The 25,854-nt window shown below is 40.1% G+C and overlaps 1 protein-coding gene and 1 non-coding gene across 10 annotated transcripts in view; one reads left to right on the plus strand and one right to left on the minus strand.

The window, feature by feature from the left end:
- The window catches only part of ATG13 (autophagy related 13), a 45,936-nt gene that overhangs the window by 9,778 nt on the left and 10,304 nt on the right, over positions 1-25,854 (plus strand). For all 9 annotated transcript variants that reach the window (XR_009520408.1, XM_060018794.1, XM_060018796.1 and 6 more), the window contains exons 3-11: positions 10,913-10,994; positions 11,962-12,042; positions 12,433-12,552; positions 16,904-16,950; positions 18,454-18,594; positions 21,479-21,519; positions 22,457-22,553; positions 22,857-22,955; positions 23,762-23,855. Coding sequence is in view for 8 of the 9 variants with exons in the window: in XM_060018794.1 (XP_059874777.1) it covers positions 10,926-10,994; positions 11,962-12,042; positions 12,433-12,552; positions 16,904-16,950; positions 18,454-18,594; positions 21,479-21,519; positions 22,457-22,553; positions 22,857-22,955; positions 23,762-23,855 (789 nt within the window). In the remaining variant the exon portion in view is untranslated. The remainder of the gene's footprint in view (positions 1-10,912; positions 10,995-11,961; positions 12,043-12,432; positions 12,553-16,903; positions 16,951-18,453; positions 18,595-21,478; positions 21,520-22,456; positions 22,554-22,856; positions 22,956-23,761; positions 23,856-25,854) is intronic.
- On the minus strand, positions 13,502-13,574 carry TRNAG-CCC (transfer RNA glycine (anticodon CCC)). The gene has a single exon. It is a non-coding gene; the product is annotated as a tRNA-Gly (tRNA).

Consider the following 25,854-nt stretch of genomic DNA (forward strand, 5'->3'; position numbering starts at 1 on the left):
TGGTTAGTCCAGTGTGGGACTCAGACCCCTTGCTCCTTGGGGAGAATCTCTGCAATGGTAATTATTCTTATGTTTGTGGGTTCCTCAACCGGGGGCATGGGTTGTGACTGTACTGGGACTCCCCACTCTTACCCATCTTGTTGTGGTTCCTTCTTTATATCTTTAGTTGTAGAAGATCTTTTCTGGTAGGTTAGGGTCAGTTAGGGTCAGGGTCTTTTTTCTCAATAGTTGTTCTGTACATAATTGTAAGTTTTGTGAGAGGAGGTGAGATCAGGGTCTTCCTACTCCACCATTTGGGGACCTCCCAATGTGCAGCCTTCTAACGTTAGGAAGGAACGGCAGTTCTGGTCTGAGTGGGGTCATGGAGTGGGTGTAGGGCTTAGAGTGGGGTCTAACTGCTTCTTCCGTGGACTTTCAAATAATCCTCCTGTTTTCAGCCCCATCTGCCACCCTACTTTAGTAGCTACCTGGTGACTAATTCCTTAGACTTTCTTAGGTTCTTTGGTTCAGAAGAGCTTTCTTTGTTTAGGGTTTCTCCCGCTGCTGGCTTGGATATCAGCTGTGCTCTGCTTAGTCAGTTATCTATTCCTTCTACTTTCTACCTTCCCGAACTTTGATGTTGTTATCTCTTGTCTGTGTGTATGCTTTTTAAGTCCTCCACCCTTTTTTTAGGAGTGAGCAGAAATAAACATTGAACCTTTATCCTTTACCAGTCTGTTTACTTTTTCCCCCCAATATTTTGTTGACATCTTTCATTGTTATTTCTTCTTCTGGGTTTATTTATAGCTTTTATATTTCTGTGCTTTTAATTGAGGATTGGGAAAGTAGTTGAGATAAATGGGTTTTGTCTGCCTAAGAAGAACTCGTATTTTTAAAATTTAAAATTAGCATTTCAGTATGAAAGTAAGTAAAAGATCTAAAAAACCTGTCTATCCAGATAACTGTACTTTTCCTTTACCTGATTGTATCACTTGCACTTGAACAGTGTTGTAGAATCTTCTGTCTAGTATTTGGGAGTTGGTGATTATCTACAACCATTACATAATAATGGGAAACTTTATTTATTTAGTAATGGCATCTTTTTTTCTTTTTCTGTGTGTGTTAAAATACAAGCAACAGAATTTTACCATCTTAACCATTTTTGAGTGTGCAGTTCAGCAGCATTAAATACATTCACATTGCTGTGCAGCCTTCACTATCGTCTGTCCCCATAACTTTTCATCTTGTAAAACTGAAACTCTACCTATTAAACAGCAACTCCCCATTCTCTCTTCCCCCCAGCTCCTGGCAACCACCATTATACTTTCTGTCTCTACGATTTTGACTACTCTAAGTACCTCATATAAGTGGAATCATACAGTATTTGTCTTTTTGTGACTAGTTCTTTTCACTTTAGCATAATGTCCTCAAAGTTCATCCATGTTGTAGCATGTGTCAGAATTTCCTTCCTTTTTAAGGTGGAATAATATTTCATTGCATGTATATACCACATTTTGCTTATCCATTCTATTTTCAGATAATTGTTTAAAAACATTTTAGTTTGGCACAAGTCTGCACATGTTCTAAACACTGTGGGAACCTGACAGAATTATTTGTTGTTATGAACTTCTGTTAATGAAAATGATGTGTAGAGAATGTTGCTAAATTGAAATTGCTAATCAAGGTCCAGTAAATAGTTTTTGTTATTTGTTAAATATCTTAAGCCTTGAAGAAAGGCCTTAATTAAGTGAGGTATTTCTCAGACAAGAAAAGCTACAAGTGGCAAGTCTGGGGAAATAGATTCTGATGAAGCTTGAAGGGACAGCAATATTAGGAGCATTATGATTCATAAATATACTTTTGGCCTAATTAAGCCATTTTAGAGGTGACCTCTGGTAAATTGAATCAAATATATGTGGGTGGGAACCACATAGAACTTTTTGTAAATATCCAAAAATCATACATAGTAATTGGTTTATGTCCCTAAGGCAAAAAACTTTAATAAGGTAATAAGTAGCGCTGATGAGCTTGCTTATTCAACATATTAACAGGAAAGGGACATGAGATTTGAATGCTTGTGAAACCTTGCACCTCAGATTGGCACTTGAACCCATGTGCCGGAACTCGAACCCAGACAAAACCCATGGTCTTCCAACTGAGATCACACACATGGTTTCAGGACTTAATGAAGCTCAGTTTCTTGATGTCTCATAGCAGAAAGAATTCAGTGAGAGACAAAGTGATACGTAAGAAGTGGATTTATTTAGAAACACACAGACAGAGTGTGGGCCATCTCAGAAGGTGAGAGCGGCCTTGGGGGAAACACACTCCACAGACAAAGCGTGGGCCATCTCAGAAGGTGAGAGAGGCACCAGGGTATGGGATTGTCAGTTTTTATAGGAGTGGGTAATTTCATAGGCTAATGAGTGGGAGGAGTATTCCAGCTATTTTAGGAAGGGGTGGGGATTTCCAGGAATTGGGCCACTGCCTACTTTTTGATCCTTATAGTCCGTCTTGAAACTGTCCTGGCGCCTGTGGGTGTGTTATTTAGCTTGCTGATGTGAGCGTGTACTGAGGCTCAAGGTCTAGTGGAAGTCGACTTGTCTGCCATCTTGGACCCATTTGGTTCTAATCAGTTTACGTCATGTCCTCAGGCTATGTCATTCTTTCAAAGGTTGTGCCCTGCCTCCTTCCCTCCTATTTCACTTGCAGAAGAGTTTGCTATGTAATTGAGAGACTAGAATGCTGAGAGGTAAAGTGGCCTTGACTTAAACGAAGTGGTAACCTAAAAGCCCTACTTTGCCTTAGTCTTCTAGCAGCTGATATATTTTCTTAAAACCTGTTCCATCAAGGGTCTTTGGCAGTTATAACATGTTGGTGACAATGACTGATATGGGCAGTGGTCTGTAAAGTCTAAAGGAAAGAAAGTCACATACATTCATTGTCAACTAAGAAGGCCCTCTCTAGACTCTTGGTGGCAGAATTCCAATGTGCTTGTTCCTGAGGTAGAGAAGGATATATGAAGCTAATAGTGGGTTGATATGATTTTATTTTCCCAAAATGGTCTCCTTGTAGGAAAGGCAACATGTTGATCACTTGATGCTTCTTTTATCGACTTGGCAGTTTTATTTCTCAATTAATAAATGGGATTTATGGTATGTAAACTGTCTCTTGTAAGTGAAGTCCCCCAAACCTTGACTGAACTAATAAAATTAGTTTCCTGAGCATGTACATCCAAGGACTAGATCCTTGTCCAGGATCACCATTTATTTGCTAGTTTCAGTGACCAAGATCTTTCCTGAAACTACCAGCAAGCCTCTGATCACCTTTGCAAAATCATTTTACCTATTTTCCCCGCTGACTTTGTATGTTGACTCTTGAAGGTCAGACTGAGGAGTCTGCCCAAAGTTCTGGCACGTAGGAGCAATATGATGACATAATGCTTTATTAGACTAGCCTTTCAGTGGTTTACCTGAGGTTTACAGTATAATCTAGAAGGAGGTGTTGGGAAAGAAACTTTTCCTATAACCTCTTGGATTCAGCAGATGGGGGCGTGCAAATTAAACCAACGAAAGATAGATTAGCAAGAGAAAAGACAGTTTATTAATGCCTGCAAAGTGTATACCACAGGAGTGCTCAGTGATGAATAGCTCAAGGAGGTGGTAAAAATTTGGGACTTAAATGTCTAACTCAGTAAGAGGAAGAGAGGGGAGAAAGGTTTTATAGGAAGAAAAATTAGTTTCTTTAGGAAAGAAGAATGGGTGTTTAGGAGAACAAATGGGAAATAAGAAAGTTTGTCATAACAGACTTTATCTTGTGTGGGTGCAAATGGTCTTTCCATCTTCTTCATGACTATGAAACTCCCCCAGATAGGGGATTTATATTAGGTTTATGTTAGGTCTCTCTCCTGGGGTAGAAGCCAACCTGAAATGGGAATTTATGGCAGTCCTCATTTCTTAGAAGTTTCCGCTTTTAGTCAGATAAGGGAAGCTCTGAGAAGATTTCTTTTCTACATCTGTTGAATCTCAAATGTCTTCAGCTAAAAATAATCTTTATGCCAAAGTGGCATATTTTAGGATGGCATAGCCTATCCTCTTCAAAGGTAAAGTAACTAACCGAGAGAGTCTCTTCCAGATAAGGAATGAGACTTGGATTAAGGTGGTTATCTATGGAAATGAAAATGCTGCTAATATAAAGGATTTTGTATAAGCATAAGTTTGAAGGATTCAGTAATTGGCTAGTGTAGTAAAGGGCAGAAAAAAAGAAAGAATTCAGTGTTTTTAATGTTTGTACCAAATTTCCGTTTATATTCCTTGGAGCACTCAAAGAAGGAATTTTGCAAAGTGCAAAGCAAAAGTAAACTTTCTATTACATTTCTATTGTAAAGGATGAACTAATATCCTTGATAGATAGCCTAGGCCTAAGGGGACAATAAGCTCTGATACCTTTGAGAGAACTTTTTCTCTGTGGAGACCACCCTTTTTGGCTCAATAACTAACTCTAGTTACATAATCCTTTGAGTGCTTCCAGTGGTACAAAAAGTCACAAGAGTCATTGTGCCATTATAATGTTTGTGCTTTGGTAGATGCTCTGGTAGTGGGAGCACTTCCCCACTTCAGTGTAAGATAGGGGCAGCCCAATCCTCCAGCACTGTTCTTATCTCAGATCTGTTGCTGTGTTGCTTCAGGGCCTTGAGCTGTTTAACCCTTTAAAAGGTCTTTTTATTTTTACTTTAATATTTGTTAGTGTTCTTTTCAACCAAAATTAGGAAGGCCTGAAGGTGGGTGTACATGTCAAGCATATTATTTGATAGGCCCCCAAAGATGAGTCCTTTGTAATTTGATCAGTAGATTCTCCTGTGGATCTCATCAGTTATTTCTTCTCAAAGGTTTTATTTCTCCTTCATTGGTTTCTTCCCACCCCCCACCTATAAATTTGCTCAGATATTCCTATCCTACAGGGAAAATCCTTTTAACAGAAAAGCTTGAGCTCTTTTCCTGTCTAACATCTCAGAAGTAGCTGAATCCATTCCTCACTACCACCCTAAGAAACTCTCCTCTCAAAGGTCATTAACAACGTAATGCCAAGTCCAGTGGCCTTTTCCTCTTGAGAATGAAGGAATCCAGAATATGTCATCCCAAAATATGCCTCTTTGACATAATTATTTTGAGCTGAAGGCAGTTAAGAAGCAGCAAATGCAGGAGAACCTTTCACTGCCCTCCCATTTTCTGCCTAAAGGCAGGATATAAATTCCCCTTTTTTACTGGAGACAGATTCTTATCAGACCTGAGAAGACACCAGAGAAATCTGCAAACAAACCTTGCTCCCTTAGTTTCCTCCCACAGCCTGCACCCTTGAATGCCTAAAACTGCTTTCCTTTGTCCTGTCATTTCTCTATGAAGTTATTATTCTTTGTTGAAGACCCCATATGAGCCATAGTTCTAAGCCACTGCTTTGAGTTATTTTTTGTTGAGGTTTCTCCTCTGTGGTAGGTGCTGCATTAGTCAGTAAACTGTTTTGCTCTTGTTAATCTGTCTTTTTGTTGAAGGAGTCCCAGCTCAAAGTTTAATATGCGTAGAGGTAAAGTTTTGCCTCCTCCACAAGAACTTACACTGTTTGACCATCCCTTCAATCTTGAAACTTTAATTTCCCCTCAGTTTCAATGAAAACTTCTCAGAAATCATTTTATCTCCTATTTCTCTGATTAGTTCTTGCATTTCTTTTTGTGGTTCTTTTATGCAAATGCTTTCCAAGGTCGTTGTTTTTTTTTTTTTTCCTGTTATCTCCCTTGGTGATTTCATCTGTTGCTATAGTTTTAATAATTCCTTCTTTTTTGAGATTTATCTCCAACTTTAATCTCAGTCTTAACCTTTTCCATTAGCTTCAGATTTAGCATTTTCAGACAGATCTTCAGGTGTTTCTAACTCAACCTATTAAATAAACTGAACTGATAGGCAAAAAATAGTGAACCTTGATCCCTAACGTACACCACATATACAAATTAATTTTCGATGGATCACGAATCTAACTGTGAAAGGTAAAGAGTAATATTTCTAGAAGAAAATGTAGGAGAATATTTTCATGACTTTGAGATCAGCAAAAAAATTTTTAACAGGACACAGAAAAGTGCTAACCATCAAAGAAAATGTTAATAAATTGGACTTACTAAAATAAAGAACCTCTGATCATCAGGAAACTCCATAAGAGGATGATGCTCAGCAATAAAAAGGAATGAACCATCGGGACTTCCCTGGCAGTCCAGTGGTTGAGACTTCACCTTCCAATGCAGGGGATGCAGGTTCGATCCCTGTGGGGAGCTAGAATCCCACATGGCCTTGTGACCAAAACATGGAACAGAAGCAGTATTGTAACAAATTCAATAAAGACTTTAAAAAATAGTCCACATCAAAAAAAAATTAAAGAAAAAAGAAATGAACTATTGACATAGAATATAACGTGGGTGAAAAAATATATAACATGGGTGAATCTCAAAATGATTGTGTTTAGTGAAAGAAGCCAAAGAGTACATACTGTATGATTTAATTTATATAAAACTCTGGAAAATGCAGGTAGGGATCTTTAGTGATAGAAAGCATATCAGAGGTTGTTTAGGTATGGGGGATTATGGGGGCGCGGCTGGAGGGAGGGAGTATGAAGGAACATGAGGAAACTTTGGGGGAGTAATTGTTACGTTCACTATTTTGTGGTGATGATTTTACAGTTATAAACCTGTCAAAACTTATCTTATACTTCTGATATTGTCAATTATACCTCAATAAATCTGTATTTAATGTGGACATAAAAACCACCCAGATGAGAACAGGTGAAGGCCATTTATTCAGAGCTTTCGGGTAGCAGAGGAGTCAGTTCCAGCGCTTGCCTTTGGCAGAGATGCAAAGGTAGGTAGACCACTGGGGAAGCTTTATAATGGAAAAAAGGCAGGGAAGCCTTCAGGAATGTCCTGATTTGGGGCTGTTGGCACAAGGAAGCTGTAGGCAGCCTGACTACAAGTGGGGGTACTCTATATGATTGGTTGGGGTACATATTTGGCTTTCTCTGGTTGGTCCTAAGTTGGAAGCAGGGATAAAAATTAGGGAAGCTGTCAGTTAATCAAGTCCTGGCTGTTTGGGGCCAGTTTTTACAGGGGTTATCATTTGACTTCCTGGACTGGTTGCTAGAGATAGTCTGACTTCCTTGACTGGTAAGTGTAGATAGTAGGTTGGCTTTCTGGGCTGGATTTTTGCAGATTGTGGGTCAGAGCTCTATCTTTATATATATAGTCTGGCCATTGTCCGTTAGTATGTCGTGACTCTCACGATAAGAAACAAATTCCACAAGAAAGGCAAGCCACGAACTGGGAGAAGGTATTTGCAGTACATAGCCAACAATGTACTGAATCCACTATATATTTTTTAAAACTCCCACAATTCAGTAAGAAAAAGACAACCTAATTTTTTAAGTGGGCAAAAGGCTTGAACTAGCACTTTATGAAAGAGGATATCCAAATGTCTAATAAACATATGAAAAGGTATCATTGGAGGAAAGGCAGTCATCATTTCATCTCTAATTTAATCATCAGTCATTCAATGCAGATTAAATGAAATACCACCACACTCCTACCAAGATGGCTAAGGAATCAGCAATACGAAGTGGTAGTATAGATGTGGAACACTGGGAGCTCTAAGGTACTGTTGGTGGTGATGTAAATTGGTACAGATCCTAGAAAACTGTTTGGCAGTATCTATCAAAGCTAAACACAGGCATACCTTGGATATATTGTGGGTCGGTTCCAGATCACTGTGATAAAGTGAATCACATGAATTTTTTTGTTTCCCTGTGCATAGAAGTGTGTTTAAACTAAACTATAGACTATTAAGAGTGCAATAGCATTATGTCTTAAAAAAAACAATGTACATACCTTAATTTAAAAATACTTTATTACTAAAAAATGCTAGCCATCATCTGAGCCTTCAGTGAGTTGTAATCTTTTTGCTGGTGGAGGGTTTGAAATATTTTGAGAATTACCAAAATATGACACTGTGACACGAAGTGAGCAAATGCCATGGGAAAAATGGCGCTGATAGACTTGCTCAACACAGGGTTGACCCAAACCTTCAATTTTTTTATTTAATAAATTTATTTATTTTATTTATTTATTTTTGGCTGCTTTGGGTCTTTGTTGCTGTGCGCGGGCTTTCTCTAGTTGCGGCGAGCGGGGGTTATTCTCTTCTTTGCAGTGCATGGGCTTCTCATTGCGGTGGCTTCTCTTGTTGCGGAGCATGGGCTCTAGGTGCATGGACTTCCGTAGTTGTAGCACGTGGGCTCAGTAGTTACAGCTCGCAGGCTCTAGAGGGTAGGCTCAGTAGTTGTGGCGCATGGGCTTAGTTGCTCCACAGCACGTGGGATCATCCTGGACCAGGGCTGGAATCCGTGTCCCCTGCATTGGCAGGCGGATTCTTAACCACTGCGCCACCAGGGAAGCCCCTTCAATTTGTTTTTTAAGAAGAGGAGGTGGCAATATCTGTGAAGCAAGGTGCAATAAAACAAGGTATGCCTGCATATGCATACTCTGTGACCCAACAACAACACTCCTGGCTCTACATCTGATAGCAGTGAGTATTTATATTCACAAAAACTCTCATGTAAGAATATAATAACCGACTTCCCTGGTGGCGCAGTGGTTAAGAATCCACTTGCCAATGCAGGGGACACGGGTTTGAGCCCTGGTCCGGGAAGATCCCACACGCCGTTGGGCAACTAAGCCCGTGCACAGCAACTACTGAGCCTGCGCTCTATAGCCCATGAGCCACAACTACTGAAGCCTGCATGCCCTAGAGCCCGTACTCCGCAACGAGAAGCCAATGCAATGAGAAGCACACGCACCACAAGGAAGAGTAGCCCCCGCTCGCCGCAACTAGAGAAAGCCCGTGCGCAGCATCGTAGACCCAATGCAGCCAAAAAAAAAAAAAAAAAAAAGAATATAACAGCTAAAAGCAGGAAACAACCCAAATATTTATCAACAGTTTAATTTATAAATTGTGGCATATTCATAAAATGGAGTGCTACATAACAATGAAAAAGAATAAACTGCTACATGCAGCATTATAAATGAATCTTACAGACATAATGTTGAATAAAGGAAGGTACACAACAGAAGAGTTAATACTATTTGATTCCATTTATAAGAAATTCAAAACAAACAAAACTAGGGGCTTCCCTGGTGGCGCAGTGGTTGAGAATCTGTCTGCTAATGCAGGAGACGTGGGTTCGAGCCCTGGTCTGGGAGGATCCCACCTGCCGTGGAGCGTCTAGGCCCGTGAGCCACAAGTACTGAGCCTGCGCGTCTGGAGCCTGTGCTCCGCAAAGAGAGAGGCCGCCACAGTGAGAGGCCCGTGCACCACAATGAAGAGTGGCCCCCGCTTGCCACAACTAGAGAAAGCCCTTGCACAGAAACGAAGACCCAACACAGCAAAAATAAATAAATTAATTAATAAACTCCTACCCCCCAACATTTTCTTAAAAAAGCAAATAAACAAACAAACAAACAAAACTAATCTATGGTGATAGAGGTCAGAATCATGGTTGCTTTTTGGTGGTTTTATTGACCAAGGGAACACAAAGGCACCTTCTGGATTATTGGAAATGTACTATAACTTGATCTGGGTTGTCATTATATGAGTGTTTACATACAAAATGTTTATTGAAATGCACCTAAGATTTGTGCATTTCACTACATGTAAGTTATACCTCAATAGAGAACAATGTTTTTTTTTAACTTGTATTATTTCCTGTTTCAACTCTATCCTTTTGTTTATACCTTTCCTTAAAACTAGCTGTCCCTCTGGCTTTCTTGTTTTTCTGAAAGCCCATTAAACTTTTTGCACTCAGTCCTTAAATCCTGTTAGCTCTTCCTTTAAAATACTTCCCATCCATACTATTTCCAAATCATGTCTGTATCTGTATTAGAGTTTTAGCCTTGACCACAAGCCTGAATTATTGCCAAGGACCTAATTGGTTTCCCTGCTTTCCATACTCAAAACTATTCTACAATATGCCAGCAAAGCTATCATCTAAAGCACCATTTGGATTGTGTTGCTTCCTCTCCTCAAAAGCCTTGAGGGTGCTCCCATTTCTGGCATATTAGATGCAGGTCAGTCTCTAGCACTGTATTTAAGTCTCTCATGATCTGGCCCCAGCCAGCCATACACAACCGCTGGAAAATTGGCATACTTAATAGTTGCAAACCCAGTTTGCTCTCTGTGGCTTATACGCCTTTGTTCATGCTCTTCTCTCTGTAAATGCTTTCTTCCTCATACCAGCCCCTTCTCAAAACATTTTAACCTGGGGGTTTATGATGTACTTCGTGAAACTCATGAACTCCCTGAATATACCCAAAGTTTCTATATTTGTGCATTTTTTTGGAGAAAGGGCTTGTCATGTCATTGGATTCTCAGAAGGGGTCCAAAACCCACCCCCACCCCTACCCCACTCCCGCCCAAAGTTAAATTGATTTACTGGCCCTTTGAAGGAATGTTAACTCACTTTATGTTTTAATAAACTTTTTGTCTCATTAGCACTTAGTCTTCAATATGCTGGGTAATAAAACTTTTTTAATAGGTAAGTAATATAACTTTTTTAATATATAAGTTATATTTAAAAGCTCAAAGTTTCAGATTCAGGTAAAATGGCTTGTCTCATCTATTTTTAAGGTCTATAGATTTAGCTCTTTGTGTGGAATTTATTTTGCTCAAAAGATAGTATGTATTTTTCACTTTGGTGTCTTTTAGTCAGGGGGGAAATTTTTTTTTACCTCCTACGTGACTATTCATACAGCTAGTAGACAATACCATCTCTGTATGCTTTGTTGTAGCAATCCCTTTTAAAAGATATTAGTCACATTTTTCAACACTTTTTTTTTTTCTTCCTGTTTTAGATTCCTATAGGCAATGGAAACTGATCTCAATTCCCAGGACAGAAAGGACCTGGACAAGTTCATTAAGTTTTTTGCCCTCAAGGTACTATATCCATTCTCTTGAGCCTAGAACTGTTAGAAATAACTTCCGTGCTTCTCCCTTTTTGGAAATATAGCATAACAGCTTGCAGCTTGCCCATTTTAAGGGATACTTCTGTCTGTTGTAAACCAAACTGTGAAATTTGGGGGCGGTACTGGGGGTGTAACTAAAAAGTAGCTTCCAATTTTCCTCAGCTACTTGTTCAAAAAAAATTTTTTTTTGCAAGCCTGTTTGCAGAAATGTCAAACTTATTATGCCAGGTTATTGGCACAGTATGTTCCCTTGGGGTGGGAACAAAGACTGCGGACTGGAATGGACAGCAGTTTGGGCATCTTTCCGTAAGCATCAACTACCTCTGAAATGTCTCACTTTCACTTATTGTTCCCTTCTGGGTAAATGAAGAATTAAAACTGAATTTTGAATGCTTTAGAAGGCATATTTTCCTAAATCTAAAAATCATTTCCACCACTCTCACTCCTTCCTCTCAACCATTGCTATGTAAGAATAATCCATGCAGTAGATTCTGGTTGTAAAATTAGTTGGAAGACTTTTGCCATATGGGCCAAGTCATATGAATAATTGTGGAATCCTTGGTTTAAATCAACTATGATTACATAAGTGTATGGCAGTGAATATTTAAACCTATGGTTGGACTTGTTTTTCTATGAAAGTCAGAGCCATCATGTGCAACTTTCTTTCTGCCGTGTGAGAATATTATAGATTACAAGCCTCAAATTGTAATTTCTCTAATTGGTTGACACTGTGCCCTCAGGAATATTTACAGTGTTATTTTTGTGCCATGTTTTTTTCCTACGTGTTCTTGAAGGTTTTAAATCCTACCCTTTCCTGAAGTATAGTTATGATCATTGGCATCTTTTAAATCCTGCATTGGGAGGGTTTTAACCCTGATTAGGAGCCAGATCAATTTGTTTTAACTTTTCATCTTTGATTTTTTGTTTGCTTTTTTTAGACTGTCCAAGTGATTGTCCAGGCTCGACTGGGCGAGAAGATTTGTACTCGTTCATCTTCTTCCCCAACGGGTTCAGACTGGGTAAAATTCCAATTGTTTGTTAAGGGATATACTATGGTGTTTGTCACAAGGAATCACAGTGTAGTAATAAATAATTCTATTTCTAGTATTACTAAATCATAACATTAAAATACCTAATTCCATTTGATCCATTCACTTGGAAAGTATGTTCTTCATCAGTGTTAGTCTGATGTATTTGTTTTTTGGCTTTCTGCTGTGATAGGTGAAAAGCTTTTTCAACCTGAGTTTTGGGACTTTGATGCAAGATATCTTATGGGGAAGGGAGAAGTAAATGAATGTCCTTAATCAGTCAAGAGCAATGCCTGCTTTACTCAGCATCCAATCTTACTACTTTATGTTTCCATAATGTTCCTTGTGAGTGTTTAACACAAAGTTCCTTTTGTTTTCTAGTTCAATTTAGCAATCAAAGACATCCCAGAGGTTACGCATGAAGCAAAGAAGGCGCTGGCAGGGCAGCTGCCTGCCGTCGGGAGGTCTATGTGTGTGGAGATCTCACTCAAGACTTCTGAGGTAAGGTTATGGCCAGAAGGATGTCTTTTTTTTTTTTTTTAACTTTTTATTTTATATTGGAGTATAGCTGATTAACAGTGTTGTGATAGTTTAAGGTGCACAGCAAAGGGACTCAACCATACATATACATGTATCCATACTCCCACAGACTCCCCTCCTATCCAGGCTGCCACATAACATCGAGCAGAGTTCCCTGTGCTATACAGTAGGTCCTTGTTGGTTGTCCATTTTAAATATAGCAGTGTGTACATGTCGATCCCAAACTCCCTAACTATCCCTTCCCCCCATCCTTCCACCCCCGGTAACCATAAGTTCATTCTCTAAGTCTGTGAGTCTGTTTCTGTTTTGTAAATAAATTCATTTGTATATTTCTTTTTAGATTCTGCATATAAAGGATATCACAGGATATTTCTCTTTCTCTTTCTGACTTACTTCACTCAGTATGACAGTCTCTAGGTCCATCCATGTTGCTGCAAATGGCATTATTTCATTCTTTTTAATTGCTGGGTAATATTCCATTGTATATATGTACCACATCTTCTTTATCCACTCCTCTGTCATTGGACATTTAGGTTGCTTCCATGTCTTGGCTACTGTAAACAGTGCTGCAAAGAACATTCGGGTGCATGTATCCTTTCGGACCATGTTTTTCTCTGGATATATGCCCAGGAGTGGGATTGCAGGGTCATATGGTAGCTCTATTTTTAGTTTTTTAAGGAAAATCCATACTGTTCTCCATAGTGGCTGTACCAATTTACATTCCCACCAACAGTGTAGGAGGGTTCCCTTCCCTCCACCAGGACGGTGTCTTAACTAGGCACTCAAAGCTCTTCACACTCTGGTTCCAACTCAGCCTTTTTTTTTAAAAAAAAAACTTATTTATTTGGTTGTGTTGGGTCTTAGTTGTGGCATGCGGGATCATTTTTTAGTCGTGGCATGTGGGATCTAGTTCCCTGACCAGGGATCGAACCTGGGCCCACTGCATTGGGAGTGCAGAGTCTTAGCCACTGGACCATCAGGAAAGTCCCCCAACTCAGCCTTATTCCTGCTCCTTCCCTCTCTGATCACCTCATTATTCTCTGAGGAGGTTGTGGTTTTTGTACTTATTTTTCCAACAACTTGGAATAGACTCTTCACCTTCATCTTCATATATATCATCTATATGTGATATGTTTCTACTTATCCTTCAAGACTTATATGCCCTAGAGCAGAGGTCCCCAGCCCCTGGGCCGCACAGCAGGAGGTGAGCAGTGGGCGAGCAAGTGAAGCTTCATCTGCCGCTCCCCATCACTGTCATTAACGTGTGAACCATTGCTCGTATACACTGCCTTGAACTGTCCCCCCCATCACGCGCATTACCTCCTGAACCATCATCATCCACACCACCCTCCCCCCATGGAAAAATTGTCTTCCATGAAACCGGTCCCTGGTGTCAAAAAGGTTGGGGACCGCTGCTCTAGAGGATCTCCCTTTCTAAACCCTCTTTAGATTTCCTGTGTGTTTTCTTTACATTTGTTTCCAGAGTATAAATTGCTGTATTGTGGGTTTTTTTAATGTGTTTTGGTTCACCTTATTCCATGCTAGGACTGAGGCAAATATTCTTGCTTTCATGTTTATTAATTGATATCCACTACAGGATTGTGAGGGTGCATGGTATAATAAAAGGCAAATGAGTTTGGAGCTATACAGACCCAAATTGAGATCCTAGCTGAGCAACTTTGGCCAAATTACTTAACCCCACCTCCCCTAACACCACCAAAGTAACACGACCCTTCACAGTCTTGCAGAGCTATAATATTTCCTCATTTCATTCTTACTTGTAAATTACCTAATATAGCATATGGTGGGTGATCATTACATGTTCCTGTTCATACTATCCTTTTTTTTTTTTTTTTTTTTGGCTGTGTCGGGTCTTAGTTGCAGCACTTGGGATCTTCGTCGTGGCATGTGGGATCTTTTGTTGCAATGCGCAGGATTCTTTCTAGTTGAGGGACATGGGCCTAGTTATTCTGCGGCTTGTGGGATCTTACTTCCCTAACCAGAGATCGAACCCGCGTCCGCTGCATTAGAAGGCAGATTCTTAACCAAAAGTCCCTGAACTTTTATTCTTGAGGTCAGCAGCTTTGCCACATCTTATTTATCTGTGTAGTTCTTCAGTTCTTTTTGAGGGACTTCCCTGGTGGCGCAGCGGTTAAGAATCCACCTGCCAATGCAGGGGACATGGGTTCGAGCCCTGGTCCAGGAAGATCCCACATGCCACGGAGCAACTAAGCCTGTGCACCACAACTACTGAGCCTGCACTCTAGAGCCCGTGAGCCACAACTACTGAAGCCCGTGCACCCTAGAGCCCGTGTGCTGCAACCACTGAGCCCACGCGCTGCAACTACCGGGCCCGCATGCTGCAACTACTGAAGCCTGCGTGACTAGAGCCTGTGCTCTGCAACAAGAGAAGCCACCGCAATGAGAAGCCTGCGCGCTGCAACGAAGGGTAGTCCCTGCCCGCCACAACTCGAGAAAGTCCGCGCACAGCAACGAAGACCCAACGCAGCCAAAAATAAATAAATTAAAAAAAAATTCTTTTTGAAATGAGGCAGGATATAAATAAATAATCATCTCTCTGCGTGGCACAGTGCCTGGGATGGCACACAGTAGGCTCTCAATTTTGTTGAACGAATGATGTCAGTACTTGTTCCATGGCAACCTTAAGCACCAAATAAAACAAAACTTCGTATTTTTCTTTATTGAATTACCAATTTATACTGTGGATTATTTTTCTTAGCGATCCATAGGGAGTCCAAAAGGAATCCCTGGAAGAACTCTTTCCTCTCTCAGGCATCTATGTAATCCTATTCTAAACTTTTGTGATTATCCTAGAGAAACCACACCAATTTATCTTGGATACTTCCTACTGTCCAGTCATCCCTTGATTTTTTGGGGGGGGGGCGTGGATTCAAAATTCATCATGTCATTTAGAGATGACACTGTGGTGAAAAGGATATATATTAAGAATACATATTTAAATTTGATCTAGAACAAGTAAAAAATCTCTACTCCGCAAACTAACCCGAGTTTATTCCCAAACCTAAAAGAATGGCCCTCTTACAGCTGATTGGTAAAAAGATTACTTGTGTTCAAAAGTATGTGACTATCCATCTCACTAAATGACACACAGGAGTGTTACAGGGTTAAGGGATTCTGGCTTTGGTCTTTTCTTTTTCTTTCCCACCCACTAGACTAAGTCTGTTCAGAGTAACACATAGAGAGACTGAACAGTTTGGCTAAAGACATCAAATAGCTAAAAAGACTTTTAAGTAAGGAGCTTGTTAGGGTATTTAACTGTGAGTGTCACCTAAAAATATCCTCTATAGAATTGGAGGGAAAGGCTCTCTCCATGATTTGAAGTGTTGGCCTTTCTGAAGAGCAATTTGGACATACATAGCAAAAGTCTTAGAAGCATGAATATTCTTTGATCCAACAATTCTAATTCTGGAAATTTACCTTAAGAAACTAATTCAGGATGCATACAGAATTTTAGTCTCAAGTCTGTTTATCACAGTGTTGTTTGTAGTAGTGAAAATTTAGAAACAAGCTGTATGTCCAAGTATGGGGGTACTGATTGGATAAAATAATTGTCATATGTTGGAATACTACACAGCCATTAAAAATAATGTCGAATTTTAAAATTTATTTATTTAATTTTTGGCTGTGTTGGGTCTTCATTGCTGTGTGTGGGCTTGCTCTAGTTGTGGTAAGCGGGTGCTATTCTTCGTTGCGGCGTGTGGGCTTCTCACTGTGGTGGCTTCTCTTGTTGCGGAGCCTGGGCTCTAGGTGCGTGGGCTTCAGTAGTTGTGGCTCGCAGACTCTAGAGCGCAGGCGCAGTAGTTGTGGCTCACGGGCTTAGTTGCTCCGCGGCATGTGGGAGCTTCCCGGACCAGGGCTTGAATCTGTGTCCCCTGCATTGGCAGCTGGATTCTTAACCACTGTGCCACTGGGAAGTCAACTAGAATTTTTAATTATAAGGAAAATTCCATGTTGTATTTATTGATAAAAAGTGATAGGGGCTTAGACCGTGTGCAGCAACAAAAACCCAATGCAGCCAAAAAATAAATAAATAAATATTTTTAAAAAAGTGATAAAAATAGTATATATAGTATGATCTCACTTTTATTTAGAAAAATCACTGATTGAAAAAAAAAGAAAGAAAAATCACTGATTGGATTATAAGTTGATGTCTCTTCTTTTTGCTTATTTATACTTTCTAATATTTTTATAGTGACTGTATAGTGCTTTATAATAAGGAAAAAGAAGATTAAAAAAAACCTGAAATATCTTTGAATTGTTCCATCTACAGGGAGATTCCATGGAGCTAGAAATCTGGTGTCTGGAAATGAATGAAAAGTAAGTGGTCTGTCTTAGGGTCCTTCGTTGTGGTAGCTGAGGATAAAGTGCACAACATCATGTGAAAAGCAGGGCTTTGTACCAGTCATGGAGAGGGTTCTGACCACTTAACAGAGCCAATAGGTCTTTGCTACAGTTTGCTTCATGCTTGGCTTCCAGCCCAGGCACAGAGATGACCTTCAGAGGGAGTGTCAGTCCAGAGAGACTCAGACACCACTGGGAGAGGAGCAGAGAGAAAGCTGAAAAAGGATTTGTTGTTTTCCCAGAGTACAGATAGTTCTCTGATTAAATCCCTTGAGCTCTTGTAACATGACTACTCTGTTTTGTCTGTTTTCTATGTGGCAGACATCCAATAAGATTTCCCCTCACTACTCCTTTAGACATGCTGTGTTGGTCACGGATTGGAAATGCATGTTATTTTCCCCCTCCATTTTCTTCTTTCAGGGCAGATTAGCTTACTTCCTGCCCAAAGCTTTAGTTTTCAAAAAGAATATATAGGAAAATTGAGGAAATAGCAACACATCAGAAGAAAAATCTTATTAATAAGTATGAGTGGTATGGGCATTATTTTTCTTTCTTAAATAGAAAGCAACTGCCAGGTTATAGTCCAAAATTTTAGTACCAAATACTTCTCCAGAGTTCCTGTTAGATGTATAGAGGTAAACTGCTCGTAAGATAGTACATTGAAATTGTTTGCACCTTTGGTAATACAATTGCAATATTGAATTACTGTTTTTAAGGGTGTTGCTTTATTTCTTAGAAAGATAACTGCTTCAAAGCTAGAAAAATATATTGGATACCTTTTGGTGCCCACCTGCCTTTGTCTAGTGCATGAGAAAGTGAAACTTTGGCTAGCTTCAACAATCTGTTGATAAACTGACAAAGAATTCTAACTACAACGTTAGTTCAGAATACGTTTTTGTTTTGTTTTGTTTTGTTTTTTGCGGTATGTGGGCCTCTCACTGTTGTGGCCTCTCCTGTTGCGGAGCACAGGCTCCAGACACGCAGGCTCAACGGCCATGGCTCACGGGCCCAGCCGCTCCACAGCATGTGGAATCTTCCCGGACTGGGGCACGAACCTGTGTCCCCTGCATCGGCAGGCGGACTCTCAACCACTGCGCCACCAGGGAAGCCCCAGAACATGTTTTAATAATAAATTTAATCTTATACAGTTCCAGCACTTAATTTGTGACTATCTCTGTTGACTGTAATACTCTGTGAAAGGTTATTTAGACTGCAAATCAGATTATATTCTATCAGAATTTATGAATAATGCTAACAGATTTTTTTTAGATTTTTTAAATTGAAGTATAGTTGATATTCAATGTTGTATTAGTTTCTAGTGTACAGCAAAGTGATTCAATTTTATATATATATTCTAATGCTAACAAATTAATCTCAGTAGCTAGATGGAACATAACTAACATCTCTATTCATTGCATTTCTGTTCTTTGTTTTTCATTAGTGGAGTAGGAGAATGCTGATAGTGTCTTTGCTCCTCAGGTGTGATAAAGAAATCAAAGTTTCCTATGCCGTGTACAACAGACTGTCGTTGCTACTGAAGTCTCTCCTTGCTATAACTAGGGTGACACCAGCTTACAGACTGTCCAGGAAACAAGGGCATGAATATGTCATATTGTATAGGTAAGCAGTCACCTTCATGATTCACTCATCGGCCTCATCGTTTTGCACATTGTCTGACCAGCATTCAGGTATTCCATGATTAGTTTTTAGACAGACGTTTGGATAGTTGATGCTGTACCTTTACTATGATTGTCTATCTATTCTCCCTTCTGAACCTCAGCTTTTTGCAAAGCAACCAAGTTCGTTATTCTTTTGTTTGTACACAGTCATGACTCCTGTAGAATGGATTTTGAAGTCCTACTGATATATATCTCATTTCTGGAAAAGGAAGTTAAGACTTTGAAAAACAGGCTATCCTGGGAAGACTCCACAATGTTCTATATTCCAGAGTTAGATTAAAACTTTTTGTGTAACAAACTGCTAATTCAGTGTGTTTTTAATTAGTTGTCTGTGGATATAAAGAACTGGTTAACAGTTCTTTAAGTATTTTCCTTGTAGTATTTCACATCAACATATATTTGAGTGCTTTTTTGAGGCAAGCATTGTGGTAGGCCCAAGGAAGAACTATACAGAGGCCCAGCCGTACTAGTGTTTCTAATCTAATGGGGGAAATGGTTTGGTACATGCATAGTCACAGTAAAAAGCAGGATTTGCATAGCAGTGTCAGGAAAAAAAAGTGCTGTGAAAACACAGGAAGAAAGAGTTTGTTCTGGGTGGGAGAATCAAGACAGGCTTCATGGAGGAAGTAGCATTCCAGCTAGACCTTGAGGCAGTGAAAATTTCATCTGTTGGAAGTGAGGGAGCATGATCATTCCAGGTGGGGTGTACCGCAGATGGCAAGGAACAGAAATGGGGGGCGGAAACGAGCTGTACTCAGATTGTCAAATGGACCAGAGCGGTGGTGAGGAGGATGTGTAGCAAAGTGTGAGAGCAGAGCATGGAAAGTCAAGGGTTTCTAAGTCATCCAAGACTCTGTTTCATATTAGTGATGAGCCATGGGTTTTAGCCTTTGGCTTACATTTATTTATAGAGCTGATCTTTATTTTATTTATTTTAATTAAGTAATTTATTTATTTATTTATTTTCCCCTGCCTTGGGTCTTTGTTGCTGCGCACGGGCTTTCTCTAGTTGCAGCGAGCAGGGGCTACCCTTTGTTGCGGTGCACGGGCTTCTCATTGTGGTGGCTTCTCTTGTTGCGGAGCATGGACTCTAGGCGCGTGGGCTTCAGTAGTTGTGGCACACAGGCTCAGTAGTTGTGGCTCACGGGCTCTAGAGTGCAGGCTCAGTAGTTGTGGCATATGGGCTTAGTTGCTCTGTGGCATGTGGCATCTTCCCGGACCAGGGCTTGAACCCGTGTCCCCTGCATTGGCAGGTGGATTCTTAACTACTGTGCCACCAGGGAAGTCTCTAGAGCTGATCTTTAGAAGAATTAGTATAGCAGGATGGAAGGACCAAGGATTAGAGACTTAACTAGTTCTGTTGAAATAATCCAGCAACCCTACCTATATTTGTTTTTCCAAGTCTTTAATACATTTTTGTTGTCTTCTCAGGTTTCAGGATGAGTATTCCATTTGAAAATTATTAGACTTTTATTTAGATATAATAGATTCCTTTCTAACTCTTATTTCCCATTTACCTATGCTAAGTTTCCTTCACTTTGGTTCTTCTGTAAGTAGCCATGTTACACTACTGGTCATCAGCTTAGTTAACTAGGACTCCTGGTCCTTTTCATACCTGTGTTTCAAGTCTTCATTGTATCTCTGGAGTAATACAGTATTTATTGCTCACTGATTGCTTATCTTTTAGGATTGCTTTTTGGATACAAATAGCTGTAGCTTAAACCATAGAGAAGTACGTTATGTCGGAGGTAGATTTAGCTCTTTTTTTCCTTTTTGTACTATTGGTAACAGGTTAACAGTGTAGCCTTAGACCGTTAAACAATAGTCTTGTCTTGGTTTTTTGTTTGTTTGTTTGTTTGTTTTGCTGTACTATCATTTTTCCCCTGATCCTGTAGATCTGACAATTTCACTGTAAAACTACATTGTTATAAAAAATCATTCTGAATTTGTTGTTCATCAAGACTGCATTAAAGTTTTATTGTGTACTATCTGTGAAGAAAACTTTTGCTTAGCACCTGAGTGGCATAAAGAATATAACCAAGAAAAAGTGGAACATAATCAGATTATTTAAAGCACTGTACCGATATTCAGATGAGTAGTGAGCTGATGGTCAGCTTTTTGTCAGAGGGTACCTAGCAAAATCTCCTTTGGCGACAGTTTATTAACATCATTCGTGTATTACTTTATGGCAGGAGTCAGCAAACTATGGTCAGCAGACCATTTGCTTGTTTTTATTTTTTAATATATATTTTTTAATTTATGTATTTATTTTTCTTTTTTGGCTGTATCGGGTCTTAGTTGTGGCACATGGGATCTTCGTTGAGGCATGCGGGATCTTTCATTGTGACGCGCGGGCTCTTCGTTGCGGCGTGTGGGCTTCTCTCTAGTTGTGGCATGCAGGTTTTCTCTCTCTAGTTGTGGCGCACAGGCTCCAGAGCGCGTGGGCTCTGTAGTTTGGGGCACACAGGCTGTCTAGTTGAGGCACGTGAGCTTAGAAGTTGTGGCGCACGGGCTTAGTTGCTCCGCGGCATGTGGGATCTTCCCAACCAGGGCTCAGAGCCGTGTCCTCTGCATTGGCAGGTGGATTCTTAACCACTGTGCCACTAGGGCAGTCCCTATTCTCCTAATTTCTTAACCAGTCCTCTCCATCTACATGCCCATGTCTACAGCTTAATCAAGTGGTAGCAATATTGCACCATTAGGAGAGATGTTCATGCAGATAAGAAAAGAAGGGTTGGTTTTGTTTATTTTGTTTCTCGGTGTTTGGTATGTAGGCCCTTAGAATAAAGAATCAGGTAACATTTTTTTTTCTTGCTTCCCTACAGAATATATTTTGGGGAAGTTCAGCTGAATGGCTTAGGAGAAGGTATGTATCAAGGTTGAAAAACATTCGTAGTATTGTTAAGAGCTCTCCTGACTTCAGAGATATGCTTGGATGCTGCCTGTAATAATACATAGCTTGTGATTTTAGTATGAGTGATACAAGTAAGGAAAAGACAGGTAGGTGGTCCAAAGAGCCACCAGGGAATGAGTGAATAATTTTCCCAAAAGTTCCAGTAACTCAGTATTCTTTCTTACTCTTTATACCAGCGGTCCCCAACCTTTTGGCACCAGGGACCGGTTTTGTGGAAGACAATTTTTCCACGGAAATGGGTGTGATACTAGTGATGGGGAGTGGCAGATGAAGCTTCAGTCGCTTGCCCGCCACTCACCTCCTGCTCTGTGGCCCGGTCTCCTAGGGGTTGGGGACCCCTGCTTTATACGACTGTCTGTTTTCCTAATTTTCTACAATGAGCATGTTAAATGTCCCTGATGAGCATCAACAATTTTGAAAAATTGGAAATGAAACCAAGAACACCAGGAAAACTTTGTTGTAACACTCTGACTCTTTTCTATATTTAGTTCTGGGGTGGCAACTTGGGTGGGAGTGCATTTACTTCATAAATTGAGGTGTTTATGTGAGAAACTCCCTGTGCCCCTTTGCTGTCTTAGTAGCACATCTGGACAGGGTTGGTTAGGACTTGTTCAAGCTTTAGGACTAATCATCATTTTACCTCTTTGAAGGTAGTTTTATCTGGAAATAGAATGCTGTTTCCCCTGGCAATATTAGGTCAATATAGAATAAATTGGAAAAAATATATATACACACATACACGTATGTATGAAATTGAGGCTGCTGCACTCAGGGTGCTAAGTGGGTAATGCCAGAGATTGTACAGCAGGCTAAGTGGTTCAGGGAAAGACAGACTGTGGGTACTGTAAGTATTCTCTGGAAAAACCTACTTATTTATCTCTTTTCCTAGGTTTCCAGACAGTTCGTGTTGGGACAGTGGGTACCCCTGTGGGCACCATCACTCTTTCTTGTGCTTACAGAATTAACTTGGCATTCATGTCCACCAGGTGAGGAAAGAGCTTTGGAATCCAATAGAACTCTTCTAAAGATATTAAAGTTGTTTTCCTCCAAACCTTGTGGCTGAGCCTACAATTCAGCTTCTCCATTGCTGAACTGAGAACCCTTCTTCCAGATTGGAGAATCTGAGTGTCCCAGAGCCAATGTAAAATTTGTGGTTTATATTTAGGGATGTAGTAGTTCAGGCTCTGTGGTTCCTGCCAATAGATAAGAGGCGAGGGGCTCTCTGAGGACTTCAGGGGGACTTGACAAGGCATTCTAACAAATACGGCAATCTGTTTACTGCATTACAGGCACTTTGAGAGGACCCCACCTATCATGGGGATTATTATTGATCACTTTGTGGACCGTCCCTATCCCAGCTCCTCGCCCATGCATCCCTGCAATTACAGGTGAGGAATGTGAAAAACACTTTCCCAAACTGCAGCTAGGCAGAAGCATCCATCTTGCACAGGTCCATAGAGCACCTTTATCAGCACTCACTGATAGGCAGGGGCACTGATGGAGACGCCATGTGGAGAGAAGCGGAGTGGCCAGCTTTCATTCTTGCTGCTGCCTATAAGGTATACCAAGACTCAGGGTGGACCAGGTCTCAGGAAATTCTTGCATAGTTTGGATCTGGATAGTAGTGATTTAACTTTTGATTTGATTTTACTTCGAGACCGTGAGAGTGGCAGTAATTTGTAGAATGTCCTTTGCAAATTAAATGGTTTTCAGGTCACCATTGGCTGGCACAATGCAGTTTTATACATCAGAATCAAATATCTCCAGACCTAGATCCCAGATAACAGAATTTTCTAGAGATTGGAATAGATTTGTATCAGGAGAGATACTGCCTTTCTGTAAAGGACTCATGAAGTTGGATCGGTTTTGTCTTTGGAGTCTAGACTTTTGTTTCACTGCATTCTCTATTGCTGATAATTCTTGGTCACAACACTGGCCAGGCTTAAGAAAATCCTCTCAAATGATATTTCAGGTAAAATGTTTGGATTAAAAAAAAAAGCCATTGTCAACCTCTAGATGCTGCTTTCTGGAAATGTTTGAAATTATCAAGGATTCAACATACCTCTCTTGCCATTAGGAACTCTGCCTGAAACAGTTCATGTCACAACTTGCATCCGTATCGAACCTCTCTTTGTATCCTTTCTGAAATTGACTGCCGTCAGTCAGTTGATGATTTCTTTTCCACTCACCATAGAACCGCTGGTGAGGACACTGGAGTAACATATCCTTCTGTGGAAGATTCTCAAGAAGTGTGTACCACCTCTTTTTCCACCTCCCCTCCATCCCAGGTAGGGGGAAACAGGATCTGGGGTGGCAGTAGTTATTTGGTACATATATGGGCCTTATGAAATGGTGTCAAAATTTAGATACAATCTCTTGGTGGTGATGGTGATTATTTCAAGGAGGTTATTTTGAGGGGTGAAGGAGAGCCTTCTTATCCAGCTGGTAATATTGCAGTGTTTCTAGTCTGTAATCATTCTCAACCTGCAAGATTACATGTAACCTTTACCTTCCTGGGACATCTGAAAATTCCCTAGAAAATCAGTCACAGAAAATCAGAAATGTGTTCTGGTACCAGAGAGGTACTCTAACCTACACTTGTTAATTTGGTAGCTACTTCTTTGAAGTGGTAAATATGGTTCCTCATAATGGAAGGAGCACAAAAGGAGCCAATGATAACTTAGCATAAAATGCCAGTAAGACACCAGCTGTGCAGTTTTTCTTAATAGTTACACAGATATCTGCCTATCTGCATTCCCTCTCTGAACATTTTTAACCATTAACTTTTCCACTCGAGTCCATCTTCAGTGTCAAATCCAGTTTCAATAAACACAGTGTCCAAACAATGTGAGAACTTCTCACAAAGAAGTGTTGTATGATGTATGTGGTACTGAGACTGCTTCAGATAAGGAATCATTTTTGCCAGCTGACTGAATTTCAGAATTTCAGGGGCACATTTCTTCCCTTCCACCCCAAGTCTTCATCTTCTATCCATTGCCTGCCCATCATCTCTATTATTTCCCTCTCTTTGCTTTCATATTAGATGGTTCTAGACATCAGTCTGTTCTACTTTCCTTGAAATTAGCCCAGATTATCCCTTTTCACCATCTGACTTGGGGGACCCAACAAATTAAGTAGCTATCCATACATTTTTATTTTCTATGTTTTCTTAATTAAGAAAAAAATTTAATTTATTATATCCTGGGTTGTTAGGTATTGGATTAAAATTATAGTTCTAATTTGTTTTAAAAGCAGAAGTTAAAAAAAAAAAAGCAGAAGTTAAGCACAAAAGCTAACTGGTGTGTGAAGCACTTTACAAAATCCATGGATCACTATTATTTCTGTTGTCCCAGTTTAGAGTTAAAGAGATTCTTGTTGTAAAGTTACCTAGACAGTTTGGTTTGGGGGTGTGGAAATGGTTTTTTCCCTCCACCTATTAGTATATGTAGGCATGGATGTCACCATTGCTCTGGGAGGGGGTAGCTTCTGGTATGCTTGCTGACATGGAACAATCCTGACCAAAAAAGGGGGGGAGAGCCGACTTTCTTACTAGTGCACATTAGTGAGTAGATTGTTTTTTAAGATCATCAGAATGTGAATATGTCATTTAATGTTCATTAAACAGTTTTGTTTTACACGTCATAAATTCATAAACAGTATATAAACTTGGGAGATATGAGGCATGGTGAGTCTGGGCCTTAACAAATCAGTTTGTCTTTTTCTCTGATACAGTGGAAATTCGAGCTGACCCCAAAAGTAAAGGGAAGTTAAGTAGTTTCTGTACCTGATGTTTGCAAAAAAGTTTGTTAACCTGCGTAAGGAGAGTCTGTATTTTTCATGGTATCAGTTGTGTCTTCTTACAGTTTAAAAGTAGATCACATCAAGATCTCATCAATACTGAGCACCCCATGGGTGAGCCTTGTCACTTCTCCCTGAGTACCTGTAATCAAGACTGGTACAGTTTGGTGCAGAAATACTCATTTAGAACCTTGATGGTAGAACAGAGAGAGAAAAATCATATGCCATCTGGTCTCCTTGTTCCTGTAAATATTGAAATAGTTTCTTCCTTGGTTTAACCTAGGGAATTGCATAATTGTTCAACAACTTCTATTTGAGCTTTTGCTAGAATCCAGTGAATACATGTTAATGAGCTGGGTTCCCCCCCGCCCAACAAAATAAGGATCATTGTGTCATTTGGGCACAGAGTTGAGTCAAGAAATAGTTGTGACCCTGAACCTGCTACTGTGACTTAAGGTCCTACCTCCATTTCTAGGCGTTAATTAGCTA

This window comes from Delphinus delphis, chromosome 8, assembly GCF_949987515.2.
Source record: "Delphinus delphis chromosome 8, mDelDel1.2, whole genome shotgun sequence".
Taxonomy (NCBI): Eukaryota; Metazoa; Chordata; class Mammalia; order Artiodactyla; family Delphinidae; genus Delphinus; species Delphinus delphis.